Source organism: Anser anser, assembly GCF_964211835.1.
Source record: "Anser anser genome assembly, chromosome: 5".
NCBI lineage: Eukaryota > Metazoa > Chordata > Aves > Anseriformes > Anatidae > Anser > Anser anser.
The window spans coordinates 44,126,030-44,139,941 of record NC_139725.1 but is presented as its reverse complement, the minus strand read 5'-3'; the positions used below and the strand labels follow the sequence as shown (position 1 = coordinate 44,139,941).

At 42.0% G+C, this 13,912-nt stretch overlaps 1 protein-coding gene and 1 long non-coding RNA gene across 2 annotated transcripts in view; one reads left to right on the top strand and one right to left on the bottom strand.

The window, feature by feature from the left end:
• Positions 1-27: 27 nt before the first annotated feature.
• Positions 28-13,846, top strand: ALKBH1 (alkB homolog 1, histone H2A dioxygenase; the record flags this gene model as incomplete). Its single annotated transcript, XM_083838594.1, has 6 exons — positions 28-165; positions 3,331-3,439; positions 6,568-6,730; positions 10,363-10,453; positions 11,604-11,797; positions 12,342-13,846. The coding sequence occupies 6 exons, from the start codon at positions 28-30 to the stop codon at positions 12,763-12,765; spliced, it is 1,119 nt and encodes a 372-aa protein (XP_083694720.1). The 3' UTR covers positions 12,766-13,846.
• LOC310900511 overlaps positions 172-13,912 on the bottom strand; it is a 30,612-nt gene continuing 16,871 nt past the window's right edge. The window contains exon 6 of the long non-coding RNA XR_014585167.1: positions 172-1,239. This is a non-coding gene — a long non-coding RNA (uncharacterized lncRNA). The remainder of the gene's footprint in view (positions 1,240-13,912) is intronic.

Below are 13,912 nucleotides of genomic sequence, written 5' to 3'. Positions count from 1 at the left end.
CCGCCCGCCCGCGGCGCCGGGCCCAAAATGGCGGCGGGGGCGGCCGCGGCGGCGCTGGGCCGGGAGGGCGGGGAGGACGCCTTCCGACGGCTCTTTCGCTTCTACCGGCAGCGCGACGCCTCCGACCTGCGCGGCGTGGTGGATTTCTCCGCGCCGGGAGGGCAGGTAACGCCGAGATCCTCTCAGCCGTGTTCTGCCGGAGGGGAGGCTGCCGGATGGTGCGGCACGGCACGGCACGGCACGGCACGGCCCCGCTGGCCTCCCCCGCACGGGCAGCGCTCATCCCGCTGACTGGGCCTGCTTAGAGTCGTGGCGAGGGGCTTTGCCAGCGCTGCTGTAGCTTATTCGCTTTGTATAGGGCATCAGATCTCTGCTTCCGTACTGCTATTTACCAGCAGACCGTGGTCTCCAGTTCTGAGTTCCTTTCGGGTTGCTGTAGTGTTAAAAGGTGTTACACAAACTGAGGCAAGCGCCTTGTGAGGGAGCTGGGCCCACACGATGTAGAGGTGTCAGAGGAGCCCCCAGAGCCCGTGGGTAGCGCTGTGTGTGTTGGGGACCCGAGTAGTCCCCAGCGTTTCAGTGAGCTGAATGACCCAACCTGTGACACAGCAGCACTTGCCAGAAGGTGGGAGCCCTGACACCTCGCCCAGCCTTAGCACGGTGCTTTCAGGCATCGGGCTCTGCTGCCTCGCTTCTGTGTGCATCGTGGGTCTTCGTGAGAAGTGAATCTCCTGAGTAGGGACGGTGCCAGAGTCGGTCCATGATCACACAATTGTGCCTGAGCAGGGATTCCTTTTCAAAGAATGGGTGATCGTGACAGGCGCTCTTTTATATCGGCATATATCTAAAGCTGACACAGTAACAGAAATCCTATTTGCTGGTTTTCTGGTTTTGCTTATATTTATTTACTGCTATTGTTAACTTTTTATGCCCCAATAAGTCATCTCTAAAGTCTTTAACAGAACCACGTTATTTAAGGGAATCAAAGCATCATGCAGACTGAAAAAAAGCAAGCTTTTATGTTAGAGCTAATGCTATTTCCTGGGCCTGCCAGTTGACGTTTTGGTCCTGAAATAGCTGGGTGAGATGGATAGGGAGCCAGGCTTTGGTTCTCCCACCTGAGGAACTGTTGGCCAAAGTTCTGGCTGTCTTCCCCCAGTAAAGTTTCTTTTCTGTGCTTCCTGTCACATCATAAACATCTGGCTTAGCTGTCAATTCGGGCAGCAGTCAGGAGTGCATCTGAAAGTAGCGTTCATCATAGTTAGTAGTTTTGAAATGTCTCGAGTTACCAAGAAGTGATCCTTTAAGCTCATCTTCCATTTTGTCACGTCACAAAAGGATAATGGATATTTTCTAAAGTACTGTTAAGTATGGATTCTCTATGAACCTATACAACTACAGGGCACAGAGAATATAGTTAAAACGAAACTCGACCTAATTTTCGTATTTCAAGTGCTTAGTCTTTTCTTTTTACCATTCTTTTAAAATATATATTTTTCTATCTTTTCAGACAATAACTCTGATATTGTTAAGTGGACACAAAACCTGACCTATTTGAAATTGTTCAAGGCGTTAGCATTAAACAAGGGAGTTGTTAACATTTCAGCCTTTCTTGAGCTTGCAGCAATCCTTTATCAAATAAAGGATTCCAGCGTTACAATCCTTCTGGGAAATTCATAGTCCTTGAAAGCATCACAAGCATCTGTCCCTTCTCCATGTCTTTCTTTTGTGCAGGCTACCTTCTGAGATCAGTTGATAGCTTACTGGTGAAAGCATCTTTTATTCCTCTTTTCCCCCAGGTTAAAAACATGTGGCTTTTCCCTTAAAAAAGAGCTACAGGCCAGCCAGATTGACCCAGATACTATTGTTCCTTTTCTCTCAGAAAAGTGCTTCAAGTGATTGAGCTCTTCAGTGAAGTGTGACATACCCCAGCTGCCCTGCTACAAAGCATATTTAACTGATTCAGCACATGTAATTCCTCATCGCAGAAACAGGTCCTGTTCTCGGGAAGCCCTGGCAGCATACAGTGTATAAAGAGTTTGAGGAGACAGAGGTGGCAAAGGCGCAGTCAAAGGAATTGCCTTCCTGGGGGTGTTCTACAGACAGGACTCAGAATTAAGCTCTTTAAGGCTGGCAGTCATAGAGCTGCTTTTGGCAGATAGCTGAAAAATTGGAAAAACTGAGCACGTTGCCAGAAACTGCTCTCCAGCACTAGTTTTGCATCTTTTCACAAATGTTACGTATGCAGTTTTGACCCATTGCTCAGAAGATTGTAAACAGACCGGTCAGCCTGCAGAGAGACTAATTTATGCCTTGCTCACCTCTGCAGAATCTGAGTGCTTGCCGTAATTCCATATACACTTCAAATTGGTGTCAACCAAATCTTGCCTGCCTCTGCCTGCTTATTCCTACAATGCCTGCCCAGCTCTTTCCTTACGCCAGCCTGTACTTCTGCACAGTTGTGTTGAGAGTTGGACTGGGGAACTGAGCTGGAACAAAACCAGCCTGCCTCGACCCTGTCCTACCTAAGAAACTTTGCAGTCCTAAGGGAAGAAGGCAATGAGAACTTGGTGGATAAGTTTCTTTCTTTCAGCAGCAGTGTGGGCTTACTGCAGCTTAAAACACATCATTGCGACCCAGTAGAGTACATTGAGAAAATACATCTTGCTGACCCCTTGTGTAGGAAACAAAAGTGACAATGTGGTATTCAGCTTTCAAAGGGTTTCTGCAGTCCTTCACATCAGACAACTTTGCGTATTTTATCACTGTATTTTTTCTCCTGTAAATTACCAATGAGGATTGCTATCCTATTACCTATGAGGATTGCATATATTCCTATGGAATTATGAACAAAAAACAGTACTTGGAAAATGCTCTGAAGGTATGAAGTGTTACGAGTAGTAAATATTGCACTCTCTCATGGAGATTGATAATTGGCAGAATGTTTTTTTTTTTTACAGCCTTGAGGCTGTACTGTGGAAATGGCCAAATAGTGCAGATTTTTTTTTTTAATTGTTCCTATTCATAAGTTGTTCCTTATGAATGAAGGACATCTCTCTTAATTCCTAAGTCTTGTAAAAACTGTGGGTAACTTTTAAGTCTTTCGTTGAGTGCTTACCAGCCCTGTTAGTAGCTGTTTGCCTTGTTGTGGTCATGATTATTCAGACAATACTTTTGTGGTACAGATGGAATTTTCACAAGATTCCCTGAGTATGATGTTCTGGAATAGGGTAGTACTCTTTCTTTCATACAGGTCCTATTTTGGATGAGTTTTGTCTCTTTTCCTTTCTCTTTTCCCCTCCCTTTAACAGATGCATTTTCTTTTGCCAGGTGTTCAGATCACATCTCAGTATTTCTTCAGTCAGTGACCAAGATGCTTCCAGAGCAGGATTACAGCCAGTTAGCCGGTGGAAAGCCTACGGCCTCAATGGCTATCCCGGTAGGTACCTCTTGATTTCAAGAAAAATCTAATGCAACTTCATTGCTTCTCATTCAGGCACCTTCCATCTTATTTTCCTTGCCCTGCCTAAAAAATCTATTTTGGTTTGCCTCAGCATAATTTAACAGTGGTGGTGGGTTTTTTAAATGCAGGAGAACAAACGACTCGCTTAAAGGGTGGGATGTAGTGACATATGGAGCTTAGAACAGAAGGACCAGTTGTTCCATGGTCTCTTACCAACCAGACCATCCCTTGTATGAATGGATTCTGCTTCCTGTAGCCTTCAAAAGAGATTTTGTATTTCTGCAGCATCCATTTTTCTTCCATGTATATCATGAACATTAGATGAGTGACTGAAATACAGTCACTTCAGGTCTGAAGTGTGGTCTCAACTGGTGTACAGTAAGTGAATATGAACCTTTTGTCCTATTCAAGGTACAGAATAATTTAATTAGGCGGGTTATTTCAAAAACTGAAATGGATATTAGGTTTTCAGGACACCTGGTAGTCACAGAAAGATGTTAGGTTGGACTGAACCTCCAGAGGTCTCTAGTTCAACTTCTCTGCTTAAAAGAAGTACCAGTTTGAAAGTTAGATCAGGTTGCTGAGAGCTCTGTTTGGGTGAGTTTTGGAAATCTCCAAGGACAGAGAGTACTTAGCCTTTCTGGGCACTTGTTCCGATGCTCAGCAATTCTCACTGTGATGTTTTTTTTCACCTTATATATAATCAGAATTTGCCTTGCTGTGGTTTGTGACTATTGCTTCTTATAATGTTGCTATGTGCTTTGGAGAAGGATCTGGTTCCCTGTAGCTTTTAGTCATACGGGCCAGTGTGCAATCAGCCTTAATTGCCGCAAGGGTGCACTACTGACTCATGCTCAATTTGTCCTCCGAGACAAATTGGTTTTATGAGGGGTTGTTCTTGTTGCTAGACACTTGCATGTCTTACCCAGATGGAGGCTGGAGATCACGTTCACTAGGTGTAAGATAATACCTAGTGTGCTGCAAGGTTTTGATGCAGTAAGAGAATTGTATCTGCTTTCCCAAGGCAGACTGTTTTAGTATACAGATTGCCAAATAATTCCTCCTTTGCTTATTCTACTCAGCCCAACTCTTTCAAGGCCAAAAGGTTCATTTATGTTGCATTTAAAGCTTGAGTTGTTCTTTAGTCAGCTCAGAAAGATTGCTACAGAACTGTAGTTCTTACTCATCTCCCTCCCATGTGTGGCTTACTCTGCTTTCTAGCATAATTAGCCCTCTGAGGAACTATTTAGTCTTGAATACAAGTGTAAAATTTTATAGTAGAAGTCAGCAACTGTTAGAAATTCAGGCTTCTTTGCCTTTTTTGAAATCAGAAGCGTAGTAGTTTCCTGCTTTGTAGTTGCTCTCCCTTTTGTAAATCTGGATTAATCTGATTTCTTACAAGCAGTGAAAGGTTTGGAGAGACATGAACATGTTTGGACTTTCTGATACAAGAGTCATAAAACTTGGATTCTTGTTCTCAGCTCTGTGTAAGTAGTTGCCCTCCAGGCTTCAGTTCCTTCATTAATACCTGGAGACAATACATACATAGCACAGCGTAATTCATGTATGTAGTGAAGTACTTTGAGAAACACACATCAAAAGCTGTAGACAGGACGGGCAATGTTATTACTCTGTTCTGTACAGAGGCCAACGGAAAGTAAACTTAATGCTTCTGGCAAAGAAAATTCTTGTAATCAGACCTATAAGAAAGCTACCCATAGACTGAAGGTGCAGGGAATGGAGTGAAATGAATGACAGTGTATTATTAATACACTGCAGGTTCTTTTCTAACCAGTTAATTTAATCTTGTGAGGTCTGTGAGATATGCTGGCAGGAAGCTTTTTTCCATGCTTTTATTACTGCTTTCGTAAAGGCCACAAGGCAAGTTTGTAGCCTACTGAGACTCCTAGACTTGCTTCTTCCTTTTTCATCTATTTTTGTCTGTTTAACTTGATATGACTGAGAAGTTCAAAGAGACACAGTAGGGCAAAACCTTGAAACCTCCTTTTCCTTTGTTCCCACTAAACCCTTATCTCTCTTTATATGTGAATTTTGTGTCGGTGAGTCTTACTGAATTGGCAGTCTTGAAAGAGTGCCTTGATTCTCAGAGTAGGTACGATACAGATTAATAGCGTCTTCCCCTCAGCACGCTCACTCATCGATACTGTCAGTCCTGGCCTGGAAGGAAACACCCCTGGGGTGCTGGGGAGAAAATTCCAGTGAAGAATCTTGTTACCTCTTCTCACAATGGTATATCTTATGTCAAGGACTATTGTCTGTTAAGATATAGACCAAATCGATCCATTACATCTCTGCTAACACTTTTATTTGGGCTGCTGCTTAAACTCTGCCTGAGATGCTTGGCTAAACGAATGTGCACTCTAGCTACCTGTTTACTTCATTTTGTTAATTCAGAATGACCACAAAATGTATCAACAAAGACTACAGCAACAGGCAGTTTGGGTTATAATTTGATTTTCATCCCATTTGAGTATTACCATATGAAAATGTAAAGATTGATATAACCAGACTTGCTAGGAAGCAAGCATGAACCAAGGAAAGAAACAGTTTACATTACTAAGCACTTGTTCAGTCCATAGACTGCTCTCTGCAGTTCCTGACACTGAAGGAGCAGTAAGAAGACACAGTGAGTTATGAGGTAGCAACAAGGTTTGTTTGAAGTCTGTAAAAACTTAACTAGAATTACTTTAACTTTGCAGAGTTGAAGAGAAGAATTTTGCTGGAGCAATTCAATATCAAATTTACTCCAAAGCTACTGGCTTTCCAAGTTCTCAACCCTTTATCTACCTGTAGTCAATATGCCTTATGCAGATATGTCCTTTATTGCCATTTTTGACTCAGACCAGCTGTGGCTGCCTCCCTGCCTTCTACCTTATAGCCACCAGTTGTTTGGAATGAAGAAACAGCAGGTCTTAACTCTTCAGACCTGTTAATAGATTTCATCAGCTTACAAATTCAGGAGCTGTACATCTAAAGTGTTCTTTCAGTACCTCCCACTCTTCTTCTTCCCATGGTTTTAGAACAAATAGGGATATGCCTAATTGTACTTTCTCCCTACCCTCTCCCTCTTTCTTTATGGTCAGGGTTTATTTTCATACGAAACCCTTTCCTTCCGGGCTGCCAGCGTCACTGGGTGAAACAGTGTCTCAAGCTATACACCCAGAAACCCAATGTCTGCAACCTGGACCTCCACATGGCTCCTGAGAAGACCGTTGATCTGTGGGGGCAGAGCAAGGAACAGCTGAGGTGAGTCCAGAATAACCTTGGCTCAAAACTAACAGAGCCAGAAGTGCTCAGCTCTGAGAAGGCTGAAGAAAAATGACCAGGGAAGGGAGGCTCAAAAAAACTGTGTACGTGCTGGCAATATACAGGTTGTGTCAGACATGCCAAGCTAAAGACGGATTATTGCATGGCTTGATGTGCATCCTTGTTGAGTCTCTTCTTTCATGTTCATAGTGGGATTTTCCAGTAGTAAATTATTCCAAATCTATCAGCTAAATGTCTAGGGGGAAAATAGCGACCCTGGCTGATGGCATGGTGCTCAGTAGCTTGCTAAGCTCAGCAACGAGTGGAACCACGAGGTCCCTCTAGGCCTCAGTTTTCCTGAGGCAAAACAGATCCTTTCCAAACATGCTGCGTATGCTAGCTCTTTCCAGTCAGATGCTGGATCTAGTGTGCTGCATCTGAAAGGCCGTGTTTGTACTTTTTGAACTCCTCAGATCTGCTAGTTTCCATGTTCTATTTTCCAAGGTGTTCTTTCAGATATTTTTCTTTCATGCGATCTGAGATGGAGATGAGACATAACATTTTAATGGCAATCTAGTTTACTCTCAAAGATTTCTACGCTATCAGAGTTCTGTGGCAGATGCAGCTGCCTTTCCTCTACCCAATTTGGAGGCTAATAGAGAATTTGTCGAAGTTTTAAAGTCAAGTAGAAAACTAAAATCCAAGTTTTAAAGCTTTTTTTTAATTAATCATCTATAAAAATAAAAACAAGTTAGATGCTGCTTACAGTATACCATCTTTTAGTAATTGGTTATTTATCATTACCTTGTTGATTTCATTGCTCATTTTTCAAGAAGGTTGTGTCATGTGATGGAGTGACCAGATTCCCCTGCAGCTCTCATCTTCCACTATAGTCTGTTAGGGAAATTGACCTGCTGAGATTTTTTTAAAATACGTTCTTAACATCCACAAGATACAGATTTGCACAAGTGAGGTTTGGACTTGTGAATATTTTCACCTAGGAGAGAAGTTATGACCATACTTGTTTCTTCCAGGCTCAGTCAGAATTAGTTACAAAAATTCAGATGCCTTTTTTTTTGTTTTTAAAATATTGACTTTTACATTTGTGTTCCATCAAGGATGAAAAATTGTTCTTTGAAAACATTATGAATTGTGCCCTACAGCTGAAAAAAGTTGAGTACTGTTGCAGCTTGACAGGCCTTTCCCAGCAGTACCTCCTGCAAACACAGAGAATGATCAGAATAGAGGTTAATTTGCAGCTGAATCTAATTCAGTTGAAAACAGTGTTTGGAAGAGTGATGGCTGGCAGCAACACTGGCAGTTTTATTAAGCACTTGCCTTAGTCTTCAAGTGTGCAAACTGCTGTATTTCTGCTGTACCCTAGGGGAAAGCGGATCAAACTAGCCAACTTGTCTGTTATTAAGAGTGAGAGCTTTTCGGGGAGGGGAGAAACAGAGTGCTTAACTAAAAGGAGGTCTAATTCCAAGCCTGGACACAGCTTTAATGCTTTTTATCTTTCCATTTTCGTAATACTTTTTCATCTTCCATCAGGAAGATACCTTACGTGTCTTGCTTGGGTCACAGCATATCTGCTGTTTGCAGGATGCAGGAATCACAAGGTAGGGAGAGTCCACATAGTTCCTAGAAATGTATGCCATGCTCTCTCCACAAAGTGGAGTTCAAGTATTTTCTTGAAGTGTTCAAGACGATTAGAAGTATCAAAGAGGGTAGAGCATCCCTACAGAGGAGATACATTTTATATATATATATATATATATATATATATATATATATATATATATATCCCTCTCTATAAGAAAAAGGCTGGGGGAGATTTTATAGATGCAGTCATTTACTAGTGAATAAAGAAAAAAGGGTGCTTCAGAACAACCCCCCCGCTATTCAGTCTTGCTCTCTTTCTGAAGTAGTTACACCAGAATCTCTCAGTGCCTTCTTGTAGGAGCACCTGCTGCTACAGCTCTAGGAACTTACTGTTTCCAAATACATAACACTCAGACTTTCCCCTTCTTAGCAATCGCATTTGAAATCACGTGCAAAACACTAAATTCTGGGAATAAGGACATATTGAGCTAGAGTTCCTGCTGTTGTGCAAACAGCAGCAGAAGAAGATGAAGGGCACTTTCAAAAGGCAGGTGCTAAAAATGTTTAATTATGAACATTAACTTTGTTGGTTGAAAGATGTAGAGGAACGAGTTGTGGGCTCTCCCTTTTCTAAACGCCATGTTACCTGTTAGTAGCTCCCTAAATTGTTCAAAGCAGCATGTATTTGACAGTTACTGCGTCGCTGCATTATGGTAATCACAGTTGCTCTTACCTTATGACAAAGAAGGAAACTGGAAAGATTACTTTCTTTCAATATTCAGTGAGCTATGAAAAAATCACTGCAAGTAAAGAAACTAGCCTTTAACTCTTCCTGGTTTAGTTTATAAGCTATTAATACTAAAGATCAGTATAGGTGAAGGGCAGAAACAAGCTGTGTATCCAGGTAGGAATGCACATTAAATGCAGATGCTTGGCTAAGACTTGACCATGGCAGCACAAATATTATGAATCCTGTTTTGTAAAGGAGAGCATGTCTTACTGAACTAATGAGGCTATAAATGAGAGCCAACCATCTGGTGCTACTGTTTATCATCATGTTCTGAGTACATTTCCCTTTCCTTTCTTTACCATAACATATGACTTAGCATGAGAAAAGAAGCTGAAATTGCTGGCATAACTGAACTAGAAGATATATGTGTACCTTCCTTTTCATATTTGTCACTAGCATGCTTCTGCCTGATATACTTTTATGTCTGCCTGTTACTAGAGTAACACTTTTTGGTGTAACTTTTTGAGGACTTTTCCATAGGCCATAGTAAAAGCCTATCCCTGTGTGAGGTTTCAGACTGCTGGACCACTGAATTAGGGTTGTCACTTGAGAACAGTTTTGACATGCATTATGCTGCTCCTTCCTAAAACATCTACTGTGCTTTTTGTCCTGCATGGCAGCCTGGATAGGAGACACCTGTAATCTAGATTTCTTGACATTCAAAGATGTGTATGGTCATAGCGAAAGCAGTCTTACCGAGTCAGTTCATCCTAAGCACTTCTTGTAAAAGTACCAAGCAGTAGAACTAAGGGTCCTCTGCTTAGGGGAATGTTATACAGCTTGATATACTTCACTGTCAGATGAAGCAGTTTCCTTTCTTGTAGTTTTCCATTTAGTGACCAGAATATTTTTTCCTTGTGTTTACATCTTTAGATCTTCACAGATTCTGTTTTTTCACTTGCAGATGCATAAATAGTACATGTTTAATTCTGGCGTCTTAATCTGCTCCAGTTCACTATGTTGTCTCCATCTGATAACCCCTGTTAGGTACCACAGAGTAAATACAGGTTTTCAAACTGACAGCACTTGGCGGTAGGCCCTACAGCTTGCACTAATTGCATGAACTGAAATTTCAGGGTCTTAGAAAGAAACAACAGTGTCACTGAAAATAAAAGTTTAGCAATGATCGTTCTAATAGGCTGTCATGTGGATGAATGAATCTCATTACTGTGTGCTTAACTGCCATAAAACCCCTCAGAAATTAACATTTATCCTATTTCTTTCTATTTTGTCTTTGCAGAAGGAAAGGTTCCAGTAAATGTGAGCCCAGAAGCTTACTGGAGAAGTTGCGCTGGGTGACCCTCGGTTACCATTATAATTGGGATACCAAGGTATCAAAATCAAATTCTCCATTTCTCTTCTTCAATGTAAGTACTCGGAAAGGCAGACAGAAGAGGGTATTATGGAATAAAATTTAGTATTTAGTAAGATGCACATGATCCTACAAGACAGGCTTGAGGAAAGGCTGTAACAAACCATGCTTTTAAGAACATTTTAATATGTATGAGTTCACTAAGGAGGATTTAACAGCAAAAGCCCATTGCTACCATCTTTGCTTTCAAAGGTAATATGGTAGCGTATACTTTGCTTTAGACCCCTGACTCCATTTCAGGGTAAGTGAGCGTTTTTACCTTGCTAAAAGGAATAGTCTTAGAAGCCTTGTTAACTACTTAGAGTATGAGTGTCCTTGAGTGCTTCTGTGAAATGCTGCTCCTTGATGGAGGAGTAAGAGAGAGCCAGAAGAGACTACTTAAGATGTGACTTTCAACCCATAATCTGAAGCAGTATAGCACAGTCTCACCAACCAACAGCTATTTTGGAGCTCCTCAACATTTTGGAGACCTAAATAAACTTTCTCAGCAGATTGAGTCAGATGAAGGCTGAGAAAAGATGGCAGAGTGAATATATGCAGTTTATCAGTATATTGCAGATACTTAACCAAAGCAGATTGCAGCTTTTTTTTTTTTCTAGAGCAGCCAGTTACTGTGTGGCCTCAGTAAAACTTGATTACTCTCTTCCATTCTTCTCAGTCAAAATCACCCGAGAGAGGAAAATGTAGGTTTGCAATTGATGCCTGTTTGTCTTATCCTTCAAGGAAGGAAAAAAGATGTTTGTTTCAGAGCTCTGTTGACGAGATAAAGAAATCTCCATCAGAAGCTTTAGGTGGTGACTAAGTGACCTGTGATAGCTCCTTAGGATGTTGGTACTACTCTTACTGACTTCCTGTTTAATAATAAACTCCACAATTAAAATCCAAGACTATTAACTCTGCCAATTTCAGCATAGGCCCAGAATTAAACAATAAGAGGAAAATTTGCTGTGGAGTTATACTTACATTGCAGTCATTCTCTACGCAGACATGATATTCTTCTCTATGACTGTCAGCCAGACTTCTGAGATCGCATTCACTGTCTGTTTTCAATTGTATGTGCTGTCCTGATGTTTTGGGTTTGTTTGTTTTTCCCATTCTCCTTCTTCCAGAAGTACACAGCAAATCACCACACTCCTTTCCCCTCAGACCTCGCATTCTTGTCAGAACAAGTGGCTGCAGCCTGCGGGTTCCAGGGTTTCCAAGCCCAAGCGGGGATCTTGAACTACTATCACTTTGATTCTTCACTGGGAATTCATGTGGATGAGTCTGAACTAGACCATTCTCGGCCCCTTTTATCATTCAGGTGAGTGCACTGTGACTGTTGTGGGAGGATTGGTGGATTTTTTTTTTTCCCCTCTGGTTGTACATAGGTACAGGAAGTTGGTGTGATGTAGTTTGCTAATTGGGTTTATATCCTTCACTCTCTGAAGACCTGAATATTAGGAAGCTGTAGCGCAATGGCATAGGTTTCTTGAAGACTGCTTGAATAGCATGCACGTGGCATCCCTGTGGAAGAGCTCTTTTCACAGGGGACAGTTCCGTTTTGAAGTGGCAGACTAGCAATTTCGGTACTGATCAGCAAGCATGAAATACCTCAGCAGAGCTTCAAACTGGGCAAGGCCACACAGTTTGTGAACTAAGGTTCACACTTTGCGTAACTTTAACCAGGCCTCTTGGTTTGCTTTCCATGTTCTCGATACAAAGTCAAGATGAGGAGTCCGTCTGGGGTTTTGTTTTGTTTGTTTTCTAAAGAAATGTAAGTGGTGCTAAGATTTTCCTATTGTACATATAATTTTCTATAGCTCAATTTGTTTTCTCTTCTCTCTCCATCGTCATACCGTCTTCAGTTTTGGGCAGTCCTCCATATTTTTGCTTGGGGGCCTGAAGCGGGAGGAGGCCCCAACAGCTATGTTCATGCACAGCGGTGATATTATGGTGATGTCTGGCTTCAGCCGCCTGCTGCACCATGCTGTCCCCCGCGTCCTTCCCAACCCCGAAGGGACAGCTTTGCCTTCGTGCCTGGACCAAGCGCTTTCTTCAGACCTTCCTGCTGGCTCGGTCATTGAGCACAGCTCTGATGAGGACTGGCAGGTCTGTGCCAAGTACTTGCAGTCTTCCCGCATTAACATGACTATTCGGCAGGTGCTGGCTGAGGGTCAGAAATTTCCAGAGGAGTCTGGAACAGACATAAAGGGTCAAGCACCCTCTGAAGACAGTCACCATCAGGAGAATGGCAGAGCAAAGAGACGTAAACCAAATACTGACAGCTGAGACCAGGAGATCGTGTTGACGTGGACTGAATGGGCAACCTCTGTCTGGAGTTGGGAACTAATATGATCATAGTCACCCATCTGTATGGGCATTAAGGAACATCTGCAGAATCAATGCTGTCCTTCTTGCTGTAAGAAATAGGTTGGGGGAGGGAGGGAGAGAACTTAATCAGAAAAGAGGGATACATTTAGGACTGGGACACCGGAGATGAACTCTGAAGTTCTGTTGCAGATGTTCATTGTACTTTGTTCCCTTCATGTATTCTCTATAATTTTCTGACGTGTATGTCGGAATTTCAAGTTTGGTTCAGTGATGTTCATAAAATATTTTGAAATCATTGGGCAGAAAGTGCCAGCAAAAGGTACAATTGGTATGCATTAAAGAAGCCCATTGGCCTAGTAAAGCTCAACTGAAGTGCGTTAATGAGGGTGAGGGAGAGTAGGTTGCTGTAAAACCTGCCTGCAGCACTTCCAAAAGAATTATCTCTACAGCAAAAACTGGTTCAGTAATCAGAAACTAGCAGCTCCCCTGAGCAACACATACTGTAAGCTTGCTATAGCTCTGTGCTGTCCTTTTGCCTGCTTGCACCCCTCAGCTGCAGCAGAAACTGGTTTTGAGTAAATCTGGACTTCTTGCATATTTCAGATTTTAAAGGGAAATGATTGGGGGCAATATTTACTCAGTATACCTGGTAATTCCAGTTGGGTCTCCTCCCAACAGTTAGTATGTGACTGAGCCCTACAGCCCCATTCTTACAAAAGTGCCCCCTCTTAAGTGCCTGCAGATTATGGTCCTGCAGTCCCAAACTAGTATCTTTAGGGAACAATGACTTGCAAGCTGAAGCAATGAAGTTGTAAATTGAGTACCTAAAAAAGAAATTAATCACTGACTATCTCTGTCACCCAAAGATAAATACACTGAAACAAAGGAAAGAACTGGCTTTTGTGCCCATTCTCTTTAAGACTCAGACCTTCCTATCTGCTTTTTAATGCAATTTTAATTGTTGGTGTGGAATGCTCTATCCCTGGGGTATTTTGTTGCACTTTCCCAATGAATAAACTTACTCAGTTTTTAAATTAAAGATCTCTATCAGTTTGTCTTTTTTTTTTCCTTTTACTTTCCTTCCTGTTACTTATTTCAATGTATT